General features: G+C 46.2%; 1 protein-coding gene across 1 annotated transcript in view; it reads left to right on the forward strand.

The window, feature by feature from the left end:
* Positions 1 to 17357, forward strand: part of pogza (pogo transposable element derived with ZNF domain a) — a gene marked incomplete at its 5' end in the record, with an annotated part of 86860 nt that overhangs the window by 62200 nt on the left and 7303 nt on the right. The window contains 7 exons of the mRNA XM_083638325.1: positions 615 to 724; positions 4577 to 4744; positions 5711 to 5928; positions 8163 to 8219; positions 8384 to 8521; positions 11414 to 11647; positions 14967 to 15266. Coding sequence (XP_083494451.1) covers positions 615 to 724; positions 4577 to 4744; positions 5711 to 5928; positions 8163 to 8219; positions 8384 to 8521; positions 11414 to 11647; positions 14967 to 15266 — 1225 coding nt within the window. The remainder of the gene's footprint in view (positions 1 to 614; positions 725 to 4576; positions 4745 to 5710; positions 5929 to 8162; positions 8220 to 8383; positions 8522 to 11413; positions 11648 to 14966; positions 15267 to 17357) is intronic.

The following is a 17357-nucleotide window of genomic DNA, read 5'->3' on the forward strand; positions in this document are numbered from 1 at the left end:
TGGCCATTTCTAAATGGTAAAATGGTAAATGGCCTGCTTTTATCCAAAGCGCTTTACAGTCAGTAGGTACATTCACCCATTCACACACCGATGGCGGCAGGCTACCACGCAGGGTGCTGGCACACCAACGGGAGCAATTTGGGGTTCAGTATCTTGCCCAAGGACACTTCGACCACTTCGACCTGCAGCGCGGAGGAGGCGGGAATCGAACCACCGACCTCTTTTATCCAAAGCGATTAGTGGACGACCCGCTCTACCTCCTGAGCTACAGCCACCCTACATTTCATAGCGTCCATCACGTGTTACGTCCATGTGACATGGCTTGTAATGAAGCAGTGAGGGAGGCTCCCTGCCTGGCCTGCAGCAGCTCACACAGCGTGGTGGAGACATCGGGAGCAGCCTCGCTGTTCAGGAAATACACTTTTCATTGCCCATTTTGTACCGGTTTTAAGATTTCGGATTATCACAGCAGCCAGAACAAAACGTCACAGAAACAACATACTCTGTGTGTGTGTGTGTGTGTGTGTGTGTGTGTGTGTGTGTGTGTGTGTGTGTGTGTGTGCGCGCGCGTGCGTGTGTGTGTGTGTGTGTGTGTGCGCGTGCGTGCATTCTAGGCTCTCACAGAGGCAGAGGTGTGTGTCGTGTGCGTTCTCGACCAGCAAAGGAGACCTGATGGCGAACCACCTGGTGGAGCATCTGGAGCACAGAGGCTGCTCACACAGCGGTAAGCTCCTCCCCACACAGCCGTAAGCTCTGCCCCATATAGCGGTAAGCTCCTCCCCACACAGCCGTAAGCTCTGCCCCATATAGCGGTAAGCTCCTCCCCACACAGCGGAAAGCTCCGCCCCACACAGCGGTAAGCTCCGCCCCACACAACGGTAAGCTCTGCCCCACACACAGGTAAGCTCCTCCCCACACAGCGGAAAGCTCCGCCCCACACAGCAGTAAGCTCCGCCCCACACAACGGTAAGCTCTGCCCCACACACAGGTAAGCTCCTCCCCACACAGCGGAAAGCTCCGCCCCACACAGCAGTAAGCTCCGCCCCACACAACGGTAAGCTCTGCCCCACACACAGGTAAGCTCAGCCCCACACAGCGCTATGGACACACAGGCTGCTCCGCCCCACACAGCGGTAAGCTCCTCCCCACACAGCGGTAAGCTCCGCTCCCCACACAGCCGTAAGCTCCGCCCCACACAACCGTAAGCTCCACCCCACAGTGGTATGGATTGATTGTTATGTGGAAGTTTGTCATTTCATTGTTTGAGTTTTCTCATTAACTTATGTTATGAATGAGTACTCGAATACTGGCAAAAACCAACAACATCTAATAAAATAGAATATGGTCTCAAATTTAAACCCAAGCGAAAATTCTGGTAGGGCTCTGAGTCTGACACAAACAGCGATTCAGCTATATTCACAATCAGCATAGAACATTTCACTCGGGGGTGGTAAGGGACCTAGATAACGAATGGCTAAAAAAGGTTGAGAAACACTTCATAGCTGCGTAGCCTCCACCGGTCATGTGGGCATGTACAGTACGTCACCGTTTTGAAATCAAGGTAATGTCATTGTGTACTTAAGATCATTTATATTTAAATTAGGGCTGTCAATCGATTAAAATATTTCATCGTGATTAATCGCATGACTGTCCATAGTTAATCACGATTAATCGCAAATTGAGTATGGATAAGTATTTGGCCATTGTTATTGTTATTATTGCTACTAGTTACTGGGAATACACATCTCTCAGGCTGCTCTACATCTCTCGAGCCACAGTGTGTGCAGACAAGAGAAGCTTGGAAGCTCTCTCTCTCTTTCTTGCTTTCTCTCTCCCTCTCTCTCTCAGTCTCTCTCTCTCCCGGTCTCCGTCTGTCTGTCTCTCTCTGCCTCGGTCTGATCGCCCTCCCTCTCTCTGTCTGTCTGTCTCGCTCACTCGCTCTCTCTGTCTCCATCCCTCCACCCCCCCCCCTTCCGCTCTCTCTCTCTCTCTCTCTCTCTCTCTCTTTTTCTCTCTCACCCAAAATGCGGGACATCTTCTCAATTTCGAAGCTGAACTTGTCATTATACCCATTTTCTTCCTCCTTTTCTGCTCACAGAGGTTTGTTTCTGCTTGCTATCAACGTTACCGTTTCCTGATTTCCCAAACTACGGGGCGGCCCAAGGCTCAAACACCACAGAAAGTGCATGCGTAAATCGCATGTCAAAAAAAAAAAGTAGCGTTAAAAGGAATTTGCGTTCACTCTTTATTATCGGTTAACTTTGACTAGTGGGGCTCAAAACAGCACCTATAGGTCGCTTCCGGAAAGAAGCGCCAAAATTGGCACAAATACTCCTTGTGGACTGTTATTTTGATAAAAGTAACTGGCCACGCAGAAATTTTATTTTTTTCCAAGATGGCCGCCATTTCCAGCCTGAAAACACTATTTTGGGGGCAACTTTGGGTAGAATTTTCCAATATGAATGATCTTGTTATCAAACCATACATTTATGACCACAGAGAAGCCAGATTTATTCCATGAAAATTTCAAAATGGCTGCCATTTTAAAGATGGCTGCCATTTCAGCCATTTTTACCATAGGATTTCACTGTCCAGGGCGATTTTGACGATTCTGGTGTCAAATGGCAGGTTTTTAATAGGGCTGTGGCGATTCACTTATCTCCCGATTCGATACTATCACGATTCTTGGGTGCCGATTCGATTTATATTGCGATTCTTAAGTATTGCGATTCTACGATTATTGCGATTCGATATTACGATTTATTGCGATTTTTGTTTATTTTTTTCTTTTCTTTTTTCAGTTTGTTTGCTTTTTTACACTAGATTAGAACATGGGAAAAGTTGAATCATACACTAGAGACTGTATATTATATATCATGAGTAGGGCTGGGCGATATAGTTAAAAACAGGGGCGGACTGGGATCATAATTCAGGCCGGGCATTAGATACCAAGCAGGCCAGGCCGATATGGGCCAACGCGCGTGAAATTTGGGCCGTTTGAAGCCAGATTTGGGCCGTTTGAAGTCCAATTTTACAATGAGATGCACCCACTACTTTAACCCTGAAGTGTAATTATTACTTCAGACTAACTAATAAAGTAATAAAACCACTAGTAAACCAGTAGGCGGCGCCTGGCCTGCTGTTCAGTGAGTGGCCTGACTGCAAGCACCCAAAAAAAAAAAAATAATAATAATAATTTGCGATTATCGATTCTGGAATAAAAGATTGATCCAAAAAATCGTGACATTAAAAATCGCGATACTCAGGTGAATCGATTTTTTCCCCCACCCCTAGTTTTTAACTATGGAAATTTCAAAATGATACATCAGAAATGATTTGTATATCTCCTTTTGCCATTTACTCTGCATATATTTTCAAAGTAATGTGAAAATATGCATAAACAACAGTATTTAAGAGATTTAGTATTTTAGAGTAAATGGTAAAAGGAGATATACAAATGATTTCTGATGTATAATTTTGAAATTTCCATAGTTAAAAACCTGTCACTTGACACCAGCATCATCAAAATCGCCCTGGACAGTGAAATCCTATGGTAAAAATAGCAGAAATGGCAGCCATCTTTAAAATGGCAGCCATTTTGAAATTTTCATGGAATAAATCTGGCTTCTCTGTGGTCAGAAATGTATGGTTTGATAACAAGATCATTCATATTGGACAATTCTACCCAAAGTTGCCCACAAAATAGTGTTTTCAGGCTGGAAATGGCGGCCATCTTGGAAAAAAATAAAATTTCTGCGTGGCCAATTACTTTTATCAAAATAACAGTCCACAAGGAGTATTTGTGCCAATTTTGGCGCTTCTTTCCGGAAGCGACCTAAAGGTGCTGTTTTGAGCCCCACTAATGGTAAAAATAGCTGAATGGCAGCCATCTTTGAAATGGCAGCCATTTAGAAATTTACATGGAACAAATTTGGCTTCTCTGTGGTCATAAATGTATGGTTTGATAACAAGATCATTCATATTGGACAATTCTACCCAAAGTTGCCCCCAAAATAGTGTTTTTGGGGCGGGAAATGGCGGCCATCTTGGAAAGATCGAGATTTCTGCGTGGCCAGTTACTTTTATCAAAATAACAATCCACAAGGAGTATTTGTGCAAATTTTGGCGCTTCTTTCCGGAAGCGACCTATTTTACATTGAAAGTGCATTTTTTGAGCCCCACTAGACAGCCCGAATTTAAATGAAAGTTAACTTTAAGACAGATTTATTCATAAATTCTGAGCATGATAAGGTTGTTGGTTATCATATGACATTAACTCTTCTTTCTTATTTTATTTCAGGCCACCCCATTTGAATTGCAAACTTGAGTTGTCTTAGACAAACAATATTGCTAATGCTAAATTAATGGGCTTGTTTCTTTCCACATCCCTTTACAACACAGAATAATACAAGACAGAATAAGGACTTGTGAATGCGAGGGTGTTTGACGAAGAAGAATTATGCAACATTTTATAACCGCCCAGTGGCTCAACTCTGCTCCTGTTCGTTTGGATCTGACGCGACAGAAAACACGGGCTTCATACTTGCATCTTAAATGGTGCTTTGTGTCATTGTAGTGGGCAGGAAGCTGTACGAGAACTGGACCAGAACCCAACCGTCCGCGGCGGGCCCAGAGAGAGGAGGAGCCTGTGATTTGCAGAAGAAAAAGAAGAAGGGTAACTGGCGAAACAGATACGGGCCTTGCCCCACGGAAGTGAAGCGGTCAAAGCCGGCACCCTATATTGGTAAACTACTGTCCATCTCTATATAAACTATATATATAAACTACTGTCCATCTCTATATAAGAGCCATCTCTATAGACGGTTTTCACCAGCTGCAACCCCACAGCATTTCCTTTTTCTCAGCTTCTTCTTCTGTGTTTTATGGCGGTTGGCATCCTTAAATGTTGCATTATTACTGCACCTGAATTGTATCAGCTTCACAGTGCTAACTATTGACAGTGTCCACTTTCTCAGCTATTCAGGGGAAAACACTGACATAGCCTACTTCTATTTCTATGTTTATTTTTATTTTTATGTAAAGATAGGCCTATCCGTGCAATAACGTACTGATAGTCAGCTTACTCTGCAACATGTAGCTTTTATTAGCCTCTCAGGCTAGCTCCGCGGACCGGACAACAACGCTTCCTACTACCCAGCGTGTGCACGTCTTTCTGACAGGGGTGGTTGTTATGGCAACTATCAACAACAACAAGTACTAACTACTACAAGACATAAAGACTGAAATAGGTAACTTGTTAATGTGTCTGTCGGAGACACGGCCATAACATTAACATTTAATATGAGCCGAATATCAGCCTGCGCTCAGCTATGTATACAGGAAGTAAACCGGATATTCAGGTGGGTTGTGATGGTTGTTATTGTTGTCAAGTTAAAACCGTCTAAATTAGCCCTTTTCCAAGAGACAAGTAAAAGTCTTTTTCTGAAAAGTCTCTGGGAAAATGAATGGGAAATGAAATCCCTTAGGTCTCATGCCAAACCTTTGGCACTCGATTGTTGTATTTACGCTTCAGACCAGCAGAGGGTGCTCAAAGATCAAAGAGTTCACCGTAACCAATGGAAAGCAGAAACCAGTCAAGTCAGTGTTATTTATACAGCGCCAAATCAGAACCAGCTTCTCTGCTGATACTTCAGATAGAGCCGGTCAAGTCAAGACCAGGCTCACTTGTTTGTTGTTGTTTGTTTCCCAGCACCCCAGCGGAGGGAGCGGGTGTGGCGGAGTGCGGGCGGCGGGCGGAGTGCGGGCGGCGGGCGGGGCGGAGTCTTCGTCCCCATCCACATGGTCCCGTCTGGCACGCCCTCCACCCAGCTCTCTGTCCGCCCTCTCACCTCGGCCTCCCCCTCGCCACGCGCCGCCTCCCCCGCCATGACCATCAAGATCCTGGGACCCCGCCCCGCACCCCAAGAGGTGAGACAAAGAGTCCACACTGTTTTGGCAACAGCGCTGCCGCCATTTTGACCTGGAAAATGCCTCCTCGCTCCAATGGGACAACAGCAGAATGTTCATCAGAACCATGACAGCCAATCAGAGGTAGCCTAGTCTCTCCAAAATGGCGGATTTGCTGTGCGCTTATGTTGCAATGGAACAACCTATTGATTGTCCCTTCTTTGGGTGTGGATGAGGCGGAGGCAGATAGTTCATCATCCAAAAACTCCGTTATACAGTACATATATGTATGTGTTGGTTTCCATTGAGACAGAAGCAGTGATAAACTCGGGGTCCAACACTGACACCTGCTGGACAAAACCCTGCATCACAGTTTGAATCATTTGAGACTTGACTTGATGCATGAAGAGAAGACTTGAGACTTGACTTGGGTTCTGGTGACTTGGGAATTGACTCGGACTTGTACTGTGATCTTTAGGTTTCTAAAGTCTCGACTTGAGATCGTGTGTTTATGTTGCAAGTCAAGAAAGTCACATTTTGTCATCAAACTGTTGCAGTATCACTTATACATCAGAAAGACGACACACAACCAGTGACGTCTCTCCTGCCAGCCCGTGTTGGTGTGATCATGTGATCAGTTATATTGTGCAAGACGAGAGATGTAGTTGATTGAGCGCTTTCATACAAAGTGAAGCGTTGTGACGCAGCGCAGAGCGACTGAAACACATGTCAACAGACTTAACGTCTTTTTTCAACTTCATTAACATCAGTCACTGATTAGTCTCGCTTGCCAGACTCCCAGCCCCTTTGCTGGGAGAGTCTGACCAGGGAACCCTTTCCTCTGCTCTCTTGCAGTCTGGATGTTAACCCTTTCCTCTGTTCTCCTGCAGTCTGGATGTTAACCCTTTCCTCTGCTCTCCTGCAGTCTGGATGTTAACCCTTTCCTCTGCTCTCCTGCAGTCTGGACATTAACCCTTTCCTCTGTTCTCCTGCAGTCTGGACATTAACCCTTTCCTCTGCTCTCCTGCAGTCTGGATGTTAACCCTTTCCTCTGCTCTCCTGCAGTCTGGACATTAACCCTTTCCTCTGCTCTCCTGCAGTCTGGATGTTAACCCTTTCCTCTGCTCTCCTGCAGTCTGGACATTAACCCTTTCCTCTGCTCTCCTGCAGTCTGGACATTAACCCTTTCCTCTGTTCTCCTGCAGTCTGGACATTAACCCTTTCCTCTGCTCTCCTGCAGTCTGGACATTAACCCTTTCCTCTGCTCTCCTGCAGTCTGGACATTAACCCTTTCCTCTGTTCTCCTGCAGTCTGGATGTTAACCCTTTCCTCTGCTCTCCTGCAGTCTGGACATTAACCCTTTCCTCCGTTCTCCTGCAGTCTGGACATTAACCCTTTCCTCTGCTCTCCTGCAGTCTGGACGTTAACCCTTTCCTCTGCTCTCTTGCAGTCTGGATGTTAACCCTTTCCTCTGCTCTCCTGCAGTCTGGATGTTAACCCTTTCCTCTGCTCTCTTGCAGTCTGGATGTTAACCCTTTCCTCTGCTCTCTTGCAGTCTGGATGTTAACCCTTTCCTCTGCTCTCCTGCAGTCTGGACGTTAACCCTTTCCTCTGCTCTCCTGCAGTCTGGATGTTAACCCTTTCCTCTGCTCTCCTGCAGTCTGGATGTTAACCCTTTCCTTTACTCTCCTGCAGTCTGGATGTTAACCCTTTCATCTGCTCTCCTGCAGTCTGGATGTTAACCCTTTCCTCTGCTCTCCTGCAGTCTGGATGTTAACCCTTTCCTCTGCTCTCTTGCAGTCTGGATGTTAACCCTTTCCTCTGCTCTCCTGCAGTCTGGATGTTAACCCTTTCCTCTGCTCTCCTGCAGTCTGGATGTTAACCCTTTCCTCTGCTCTCCTGCAGTCTGGACGTTAACCCTTTCCTCTGCTCTCCTGCAGTCTGGATGTTAACCCTTTCCTCTGTTCTCCTGCAGTCTGGACATTAACCCTTTCCTCTGCTCTCCTGCAGTCTGGATGTTAACCCTTTCCTCTGCTCTCCTGCAGTCTGGACATTAACCCTTTCCTCTGCTCTCCTGCAGTCTGGATGTTAACCCTTTCCTCTGCTCTCCTGCAGTCTGGACATTAACCCTTTCCTCTGCTCTCCTGCAGTCTGGATGTTAACCCTTTCCTCTGCTCTCCTGCAGTCTGGACATTAACCCTTTCCTCTACTCTCCTGCAGTCTGGATGTTAACCCTTTCCTCTGCTCTCCTGCAGCTGGGGACGGAGCAGCTATCGGCCGTGTTGTTCTCTCTGTGTAACGGTCTCCCTCAGGTAGGGGTGGGCGATACGGCCCTAAAACAATTATCACGATATTTCAGGGTATTTCTGCGATAACGATATTCTTGACAATAAAATACTGAAAAAGATTTTATTATTAATTTCGTAAACGATACGCTTTCGGAAAACGATACGCCCCCCCCCCCCCCCCCCCCCAGGCTGCCTCTCGCTTCCAGACGGCGCCGGCTCTGATCCAGGCCTGGGCGCTGCAGGAGGAGCGTGCGTGGAGCGGCCGAGAGTGGACCTGGAGCACCGACTGCCTCGCAGAGTGGGTGCTCACCCAGAGGGAGCAGCAGGTAACACACACACACACACGCGCGCGTGCACTAGGGATGTCAATGGTTACAACATTTTCTACATGGGTACACACGACCTTCTGGCAGTATGTAACCGGTTAACCAGACTTTTTTTTTTTTTTTTTTTTACCTCATTTCCATTAACGTTACTGCACTTGTGTGAACACTTTAGTGTCACGTTATCATCTGTAGTTTACAGGCAGCATTATCACCACAGCGTTAAACAGTTTATTTTTGATGAGAAATGAAACACAGTAAGACAGACTCACCCGCTTGCTACGGATGTTGACGGAAAACAATCCACTTTTACAGCAACATGTCCAGACAGCAGTGTGACACAGTCCACATATTAGGAGCAGGTTCGAGAGTACGAGAAATCTGCTGTCCCTCGTTGTCTAGATTGTTTATCAGCAGGGCTTTCTTCCTTTCAACGTTAGCATCAGCTAGCCCTAGTATGAACGTTTCAACGTTCGCATCAGCTAGCCCTAGTATGAACGTTTCAACGTTAGCATCAGCTAGCCCTAGTATGAACGTTTCAACGTTAGCATCAGCTAGCCCTAGTATGAACGTTTCAACGTTAGCATCAGCTAGCCCTAGTATGAACGTTTCAACGTTAGCATCAGCTAGCCCTAGTATGAACGTTTCAAAGGATTCAAGCCAGCGAACCCATGGGATCGGTGGCTCGCCAGGCAGGGCGAGGAACGGGGAGAGAGGTGAGAGCAGAGAATCCATCATCCTCGTCGCCAATGTTATGTTTAATAACTTGTGGACCACGACGTAACTGTTAACGTTTTATTTTCATGCGGTCACACTGGCTCCATGATTACAATTACAACCACACCACTTTCGAGCAGGGCAGACTGTCGTAAAGCTGCCTGTCTTAAAGGTACAGCCACAGCTGATGTGACGCAGACGTGTCGTCGGTTATTGTTCTTTCTAAGTGGTTATGATTTAACACATTAAGTGCCAGAGACGGACTAATTCGTCTTACATAATCCAGCGCTTAAGTGCCAAGGACGGACTAACTCGTCTTACATAAAGATTTTTTTTTTTTGACAGTGGGACATCAATCAACCCCTTTTACATCTTCGAGATAAGTATTTGCAGCAAGAGCATGTGTGTAATCTATTTTACCGACCACTAAGTGGCGACAGAGACCGAGAGAAGTCACAGCCACGGGACCCAAAAGCCACAAAAGCAGCCGCCTCGCCCGGACACACACACACAGAACGGACAGAGATCCCTTCCCCCCAGAGCCGCGCAGCAACGCGCGAACACACACACACACACACACACACACACACACACACACACACACACACACACACACACACCGCGGAAGCAAGCCATTCAAGGAAATGGCGACGCGATTTTACAGTAATCCATATCCATTTCAGACTCGTCTTGCCCGACAGGCAAGCAGGCAGGCAGGCACGCAGACAGACAGGCAGGCAGCACAACGCGCTTCTGACACGCCCGCTGAAGCCAGGAGGAAGGAGGAGAAGACACACGGAGGGAGGAGTTTGAATGAGAGGGGTGTTTCCTGTTGTTATGGAGGAAATTACTGTTCAAAACTATTGTTTAGAATGTCTGACGGTCTTACTGATGCCAAAAATGAATGGTTAAAGTGACTGTTTCACAAAAAGCCATTTATCTCTGAATAAATTTCCAGACGCTGAAACCATGCTGTACTCAACGGCTAATATCTACATAACTACTAACTCTGCAAACTAACTCTTTTAGACAGAGAAAGCACACATTCTATTAGTTATTTTTAGATGATTGATGTTCATGAATTCTTAACAGAAAATAATCCTCGGCTGTTCTAAAATGAGCCAGAATCGTCAAAAACACCCCTGGCACAACTTACCTACAGGAATGAAAACATGGCTGGCACCCAATGTGTTAATATCCGGTTAGCCGTGTACACGGTAGGGCTTCCCCCTCCAGGTCGATTGGTCGATTGTTTGGTCGACGTGCTCTTGGTCGACGAGATTCACGTTGGTCGAGCAATCGCTGTTGTTAATAATTTTGTAAAAATATATATATACTGTATATATATATATTTTTTTTTGCAGGCCACCGGGCTACTATAAACTTTAGTTCCAAGGCCAGCAGTAAACAAACGGTAGCATATTTTAATTTTGTTTTAACAGTAACAGTTTTGTCATAACAGTAATTTACAAATTCCCCAGTTACTGAATGGGCTGCACAAGATGTTTGTGCAAGTGAAGTGAAGTTGCATTGTTCAAAAACTACCTAAGTACAGTAGTCCACACACACATCCAGTTAAGGTGGACTGTAAGTAGACTGTAACAAACAGTTCAGTTTGTCAGGTGCATGCAACTATGACATGACTTTATGAAAGTTGTTGGTCTGTCTACTTGACAATGTTGCTGCAATAAAATGGTTGAAGTCAGATGTACAGACTGGAAAATTGTTCTTATATAAATCAGATGTTGACAAAGTTTTCCTTTGGGGACATCATTTGCAGTTGAAAAAGTAAGAAATCGTAATATATCGAAATATTGCAATATTCAATATATCGCAATATCGCAATACTATCGTATCATGCTTAAAGTATCGTTTTAGTATCGTATCGTGGGCATCTGGTGATTCCCACCCCTAGTAGTCAGTACACTGCACAAAATAATAATATAAAAAAAATTTTAGACCCCTTTTCGACCAATCGATTGGTCGGAGCTGTGGTCGATTTCTGGTCGACCAGGATAATCTTTGGTCGAGGGCAGCCCTAGTACACGGTGACATCCCTAGCACACACACACACACATGCACACACACACACACGCACACACACACACACACACACATGCACACAAGCACACACACACGTCACACACAGTCCCTAATCCTCTCCCTCTCCCCTCCCAGTTGGTGGTGGGTGAGCAGACTCTCCTGAAGAGGGCGTCAGAGGCCCTGGCAATGGGTCAGGACAGTGATGTTGTGGAGTGTTACCGCTGGGCCGTGCACTTCATGCTGCGCCACCAGCTGGGCCTGCAGCCCCGCCCCCTCAGCCTGCAGCCCCACCCCCGCTCAGGCCAACGGAGGCTCCCGCACAACGTCTACGAGAGCAGCAGCGTCTTCACACGCTTCCTCCACAGACAGGTAACAGACTGACTGACTGACAGACAGACAGACAGACAGACTGACTGACAGACAGGTAACAGACTGACAGACAGACAGACTGACAGACAGACAGGTAACAGACAGACAGGTAATAGACTGACAAACAGACATACAGACAGACAGACAGACAGCCAGGTAACAGACGGACAGGCAGGTAACAGACTGGCAGACAGACAGATAGACAGACAGGTAACAGACTGGCAGACAGACAGATAGACAGACAGGTAACAGACAGACAGACAGACAGACAGACAGACAGCCAGGTAACAGACGGACAGGCAGGTAACAGACTGACAGACAGACAGACAGACAGATAGCCAGGTAACAGACTGACAGACAGACAGACAGACAGACAGACAGGTAACAGACTGACAGACAGACAGACTGACTGACTGACAGAGAGACAGGTAACAGACAGACAGACAGGTAACAGACTGACAGACAGACAGACAGGTAACAGACTGACAGACAGACAGACAGACAGACAGCCAGGTAACAGACGGACAGGCAGGTAACAGACAGACAGACAGATAGCCAGGTAACAGACAGACAGACAGATAGACAGACAGACAGACTGACTGACTGACTGACAGAGAGACAGGTAACAGACAGACAGGTAACAGACTGACAGACAGACAGACAGGTAACAGACTGACAGACAGGTAACAGACAGACAGGTAACAGACAGACAGACAGGTAACAGACTGACTGACAACAGACAGACAGGTAACAGACTGACAGACAGACAGACAGGTAACAGACAGACAGACATACAGGTAACATACTGACTGACGGACAGACAGGTAACAGACTGACAGACAGACTGACAGAGAGACAGGTAACAGACTGACAGACAGACAGACAGACAGGTAACAGACAGACAGACAGACTGACCACAGAGAGACAGACAGGTAACAGACTGACAGACAGACAGGTAACAGACTGACAGACAGGTACAGACTGACAGACTGACAGAGAGACAGGTAACAGACTGACAGACAGACTGACAGAGAGACAGGTAACAAACTGACTGACAGAGACAGGTAACAGACTGACAGACAGACAGGTAACAGACTGACTGACAGACAGGTAACAGACTGACAGACAGACAGACAGGTAACAGACTGACAGACAGGTAACAGACTGACAGACTGACAGAGAGACAGGTAACAGACTGACAGACTGACAGAGAGACAGGTAACAAACTGACTGACAGAGACAGGTAACAGACTGACAGACAGACAGGTAACAGACTGACAGAGAGACAGGTAACAGACTGACAGACAGACAGACAGACAGGTAACAGAGAGACAGGTAACAGACTGACAGACAGACAGACAGACAGGTAACAGACAGACAGACTGACAGAGAGACAGGTAACAGACTGACAGACAGACAGACAGGTAACAGACAGACAGACAGACAGAGAGACAGGTAACAGACTGACAGACAGACAGACAGACAGACAGGTAACAGACTGACAGACAGACACTCTACTTGGTTGTAGCATGGAAATATTACAGCAAAGAAACGTGTTCTTAAAGCCCCATTCAGCAACTTTTCCAAGTTTTGCTATTGGGGAAACAGCGCCCTCTGGGTGCAATAGCATCGGTATCAATATCGCCGTTCAAAGTCAACAAAACACAGGGTGAGAAAGCTCTATATACATGTTGTTGTGACATCGGGTACTCACCACGTAATGAAATAATAATCCATAGTTACGTGAAACATCATTTTCGTAGCAAATCCGCACCGAGTTACTTCCTTGTTTTCCTGAAGACAGCGCTTCAGCTGTACAGAGCATGTGCAGTATGTGCCTCCAGGCTGCCACCGTGACGCAGGCATAAATAAGCTTAGTCCCAGGAGAGGCCTTTGGAGGGCGCTGTGTGACCAATAGAGGCGATATTCTCTCTGGTATAAGTCACTGTACCATCTCCAATGACTCAAAAGCTGTTATATTAAGGTGAAGAAAATGCTTATTGGGGCTTTAAAGTTGGAGAGTGTAACTTCCAGACAATTGTCTGTCCCGACTCTGATCCGAGTCCCAAGCGAGTCTCAAGTCAATTGGTCCCGAGTCTCAAGCAAGTCCCAAGTCTTTCCTTTTGTCGGCAAGTCAAGTCAAGTCAAGTCACAATGTTATTTCAAGTCAAGTCTCGAGTCGAGTCACAGGTTATGTCAAGTCGAGTCACAGGTTAGAAAAAATGACAAGGCAGAGATTATTTAGGCTGCAGACGTGCGCGTTCACGTTAATACGTGCTTGTTGCCAAGCAACACACTTCTCTCAGACGAGCTCGAGACAGCTGACAGACAGCTCCAACTCAGCTCAAACTTATAGAGTTGTATTCAAAGCATAGAAACGTTCTCACAGCTCAATTTAACAGCGCCAACACAAGCAGTTTGATCACAAGTGCAATCAGTACTGAATGCGATGGCAGACTGCGCACTGCGGGCAGTTGACGAAGTCAGGAAGAAATTGAAAGATCTTCCGACGCAGCTTTTAAAAACCCGCCGACGAGCGGAGGTCCTGCGCCCAAAACGTCTATATTTACAGCACATATCGATCGATATTTTTGGAGAAGATTCCGGCCGCATCACGCGCAGATCAAGATGAGACAGCTGTCAGTGAGTAGCTACGCATTTGGGTGTAACTTTTACGCCTGCTCCATACACAGACGCAGCGCATACAGGGTGCACTAGTCATAAAATTAAGTTAGTAGTAACTTTGAGTTCTACATCGGACGTAGCGTGTAAACCTAGGCGTACGCCCAGCTGGTGCACTCGGCTGATCTTGTCACAAGTCCGAGTCGAGTTTCGAGTCATTTTCTTCCAAGTCCGAGTCGAGTTTCAAGTATTTACCTTCCGAGTCGAGTCGGAAGTCGTCAAATTTGCGACTCGAGTCGACTCGAGTCCGAGTCCCTATGACTCGAGTCCAATTGTGTGGTAACTTCTACATAGAAATTAACATCTGTTACATTCAACTTGACCCAGCTTGAATGATTCAAGCCAAACTAGAAGTGCACTCGGAGAGCACAGACCACCAAGGCTATGATGAGTCAGATCACCTCTACCCACCCCACCAACCCTGACCCGCCGACATCCCCCCAGCCACTCCCTCTACCCACCCCACCAACCCTGACCCGCCCACATCCCCCGCAGCCACAGCCTTGATGAAATGATCTCAGTGAGAGTATCGGTCCTTTTTGGGTCTGAGTTTTCAATATAAAACCTTTTTAAACGTTGAAATGTTTACTCTCTTTCATCTCTAGAATGAAGGTGTTTGTGTTTCTTGTGTGAACAGGTCCACAACAAGGGAATGCGGCCTGGCTCCGTCGGTGCCATGGACGAGCTGTCGGTGTTCGTGGACCCGGAGGAGTTTGCGGCCCAGAAGCCGTCGGCCTTCCAGCTGTCGGGCTCGTCGGACAGCCCCATGTTCGACGTGGTTCTGTCGGGCCTGGCTGACGGGACCTTCTTCCCGCCCGTGCTGTTCTTCAGAGGCCACCCCCCCCTCCTCCCAGAGGGCTTCCCCAACAACGTGTGGCTGGAGGCTCGACCCCACGGCTTCACGGACCAACAGCGCCTGGACATCTGGCTCAACAAGGTGCGCCTCCTTCCTGCTTTCAACTCACGTCTATCCACGGTTTTAACTCGACGACATAAACATTCTAAATTGCCCCTAGCTTACTTCCTGTTGCAGTGTTTGCTAATACAATAGCTAACGGGAAATAAACTAGGTTTTAAAACTTCCCTAGCAACACAACACAACACAACACTTCCCTAGCAACACAATTCCATGAAAACCGTCTATAGCCGTGTTTCGGAATGGTTCAGTCATTCATTCAACCACTCACTATTCCCCATGCAGTGAACTACGGTATATGGAGGAGGATACCTCACTCTTCTCCTTTGGTAAACATGACCGCATTGCATTGTAGTATATGGGAGAAAATGCATGGTACATTCGCTGTTCACTAGAAATTGCAGTGCAATGTGCATTGTGGGTATTTAATAGTGAACTATATTCACCTTATTCATTCACCACGCCCACTTTTTCTCTCTTCCGCGTTCAACGCAAACGTATTTGTTCTTCCGGTTCAGCGCTAGTTGCTTACTGTGGCTAATATTAGCCGCTAGTTAGTTATGTTATATGGCAGTAAAATGCCACTGAATTACCAAATTGATATAACTTTTAACCATTTCGAGTAACACTGTTTCCATACGGATCACCAGCGTTAGTTTGTTGTTTATAACGTGGCTATATTCATAACGTTTTATATCTCGGATGCATTATTTCGAATCCCATATAGGTTACGCCTGGCGCAACCTTTGTGGGTTTCAGGACGAAACCGTAACGTCATCTTTAGAGCACAATATTCCTGGAATGCAAGTTTAACTAAACAGTTACATGTCCTCTGCATTCTACATAAAATTAAGATATTACGGGTTGTTTTATTTTGTATGTTACATACTTATTGGCCAAGATATTCAAGATTCAAGATTTTTATTGTCACTCCATGGTACAAGTATCACGTGTGAAATTCTTGTGCTGTGAACTCCGTTTACAACATAGTACAAATATAACAGGGCATATGAGTGCAAAAACAACAAGAGACACAACAAGCAATAAGGCAGTAGAGTGATAAGACAAGTCAGAGACAGTGGCATATTCACTGCACATAGGTGCACATGTCATGTGCATACTTTGGACGTACTTAAACATTTTAAATTCGACGTATTTGACATACAGGTGCAAATAGCATATACCTAATTAAACATACAATTAAACATTAGACATACATAATGGTAGCATCTACAGTGCGGTACAGTACAGCTACTACACTATTTGTGTATGTTAAGGAGTCTCGTGGCCTGCGGGAAGAAACTGTCCCTCAAGCGATTTGTGCGTGCTTTTGGGACCCTGTATCTTCTCCCTGAGGGTAACGGGGAGAACAGGCTGTTGTGGGGATGGTTTGTGTCTTTGATGATCTTCAGGGACCTCCTGAGGCACCGCTGGTTATATAGTTCCTGCAGTTCTGGCAGCTCACATCCTGTTACGTGCTGGGCAGTAGGGCTGTGCCGATTCACTTATCTCCCGATTCGATACTATCACGATACTTGGGTGCCGATTCGATATATATTGCGATTCTTAAGTATTGCGATTCTACGATTATTGCGATTCGATATTACGATTTATTGCGATTTTTGTTTCTTTTTTTCTTTTCTTTTTTCAGTTTGTTTGCTTTTTTCCACTAGATTAGAACATGGGAAAAGTTGAATCATACATTAGAGACTGTATATTATATATCATGAGTAGGGCTGGGCGATATAGTTAAAAACAGGGGTGGACTGGGATCATAATTCAGGCCGGGCATTAGATACCAAGCAGGCCAGGCCGATATGGGCCGACGCGCGTGAAATTTGGGCCGTTTGAAGCCCAATTTGGGCCGTTTGAAGCTCAATGTGGGTAGTTTGAAGCCCAATTTGGGCCGTTTGAAGCTCAATTTGGGTCGTTTGAAGCCCAATTTGGGCCGTTTGAAGCCCAATTTGGGCCAAGTCCAATTTTACAATGAGATGCACCCACTTTAACCCTGAAGTGTAATTATTACTTCAGACTAACTAATAAAGTAATAAAACCACTAGTAAACCAGTAGGCAGCGCCTGGCCTGCTGTTCAGTGAGTGGCCTGACTGCAG

Source organism: Poromitra crassiceps (assembly GCF_964638095.1).
Source record: "Poromitra crassiceps genome assembly, chromosome: 6".
NCBI lineage: Eukaryota > Metazoa > Chordata > Actinopteri > Beryciformes > Melamphaidae > Poromitra > Poromitra crassiceps.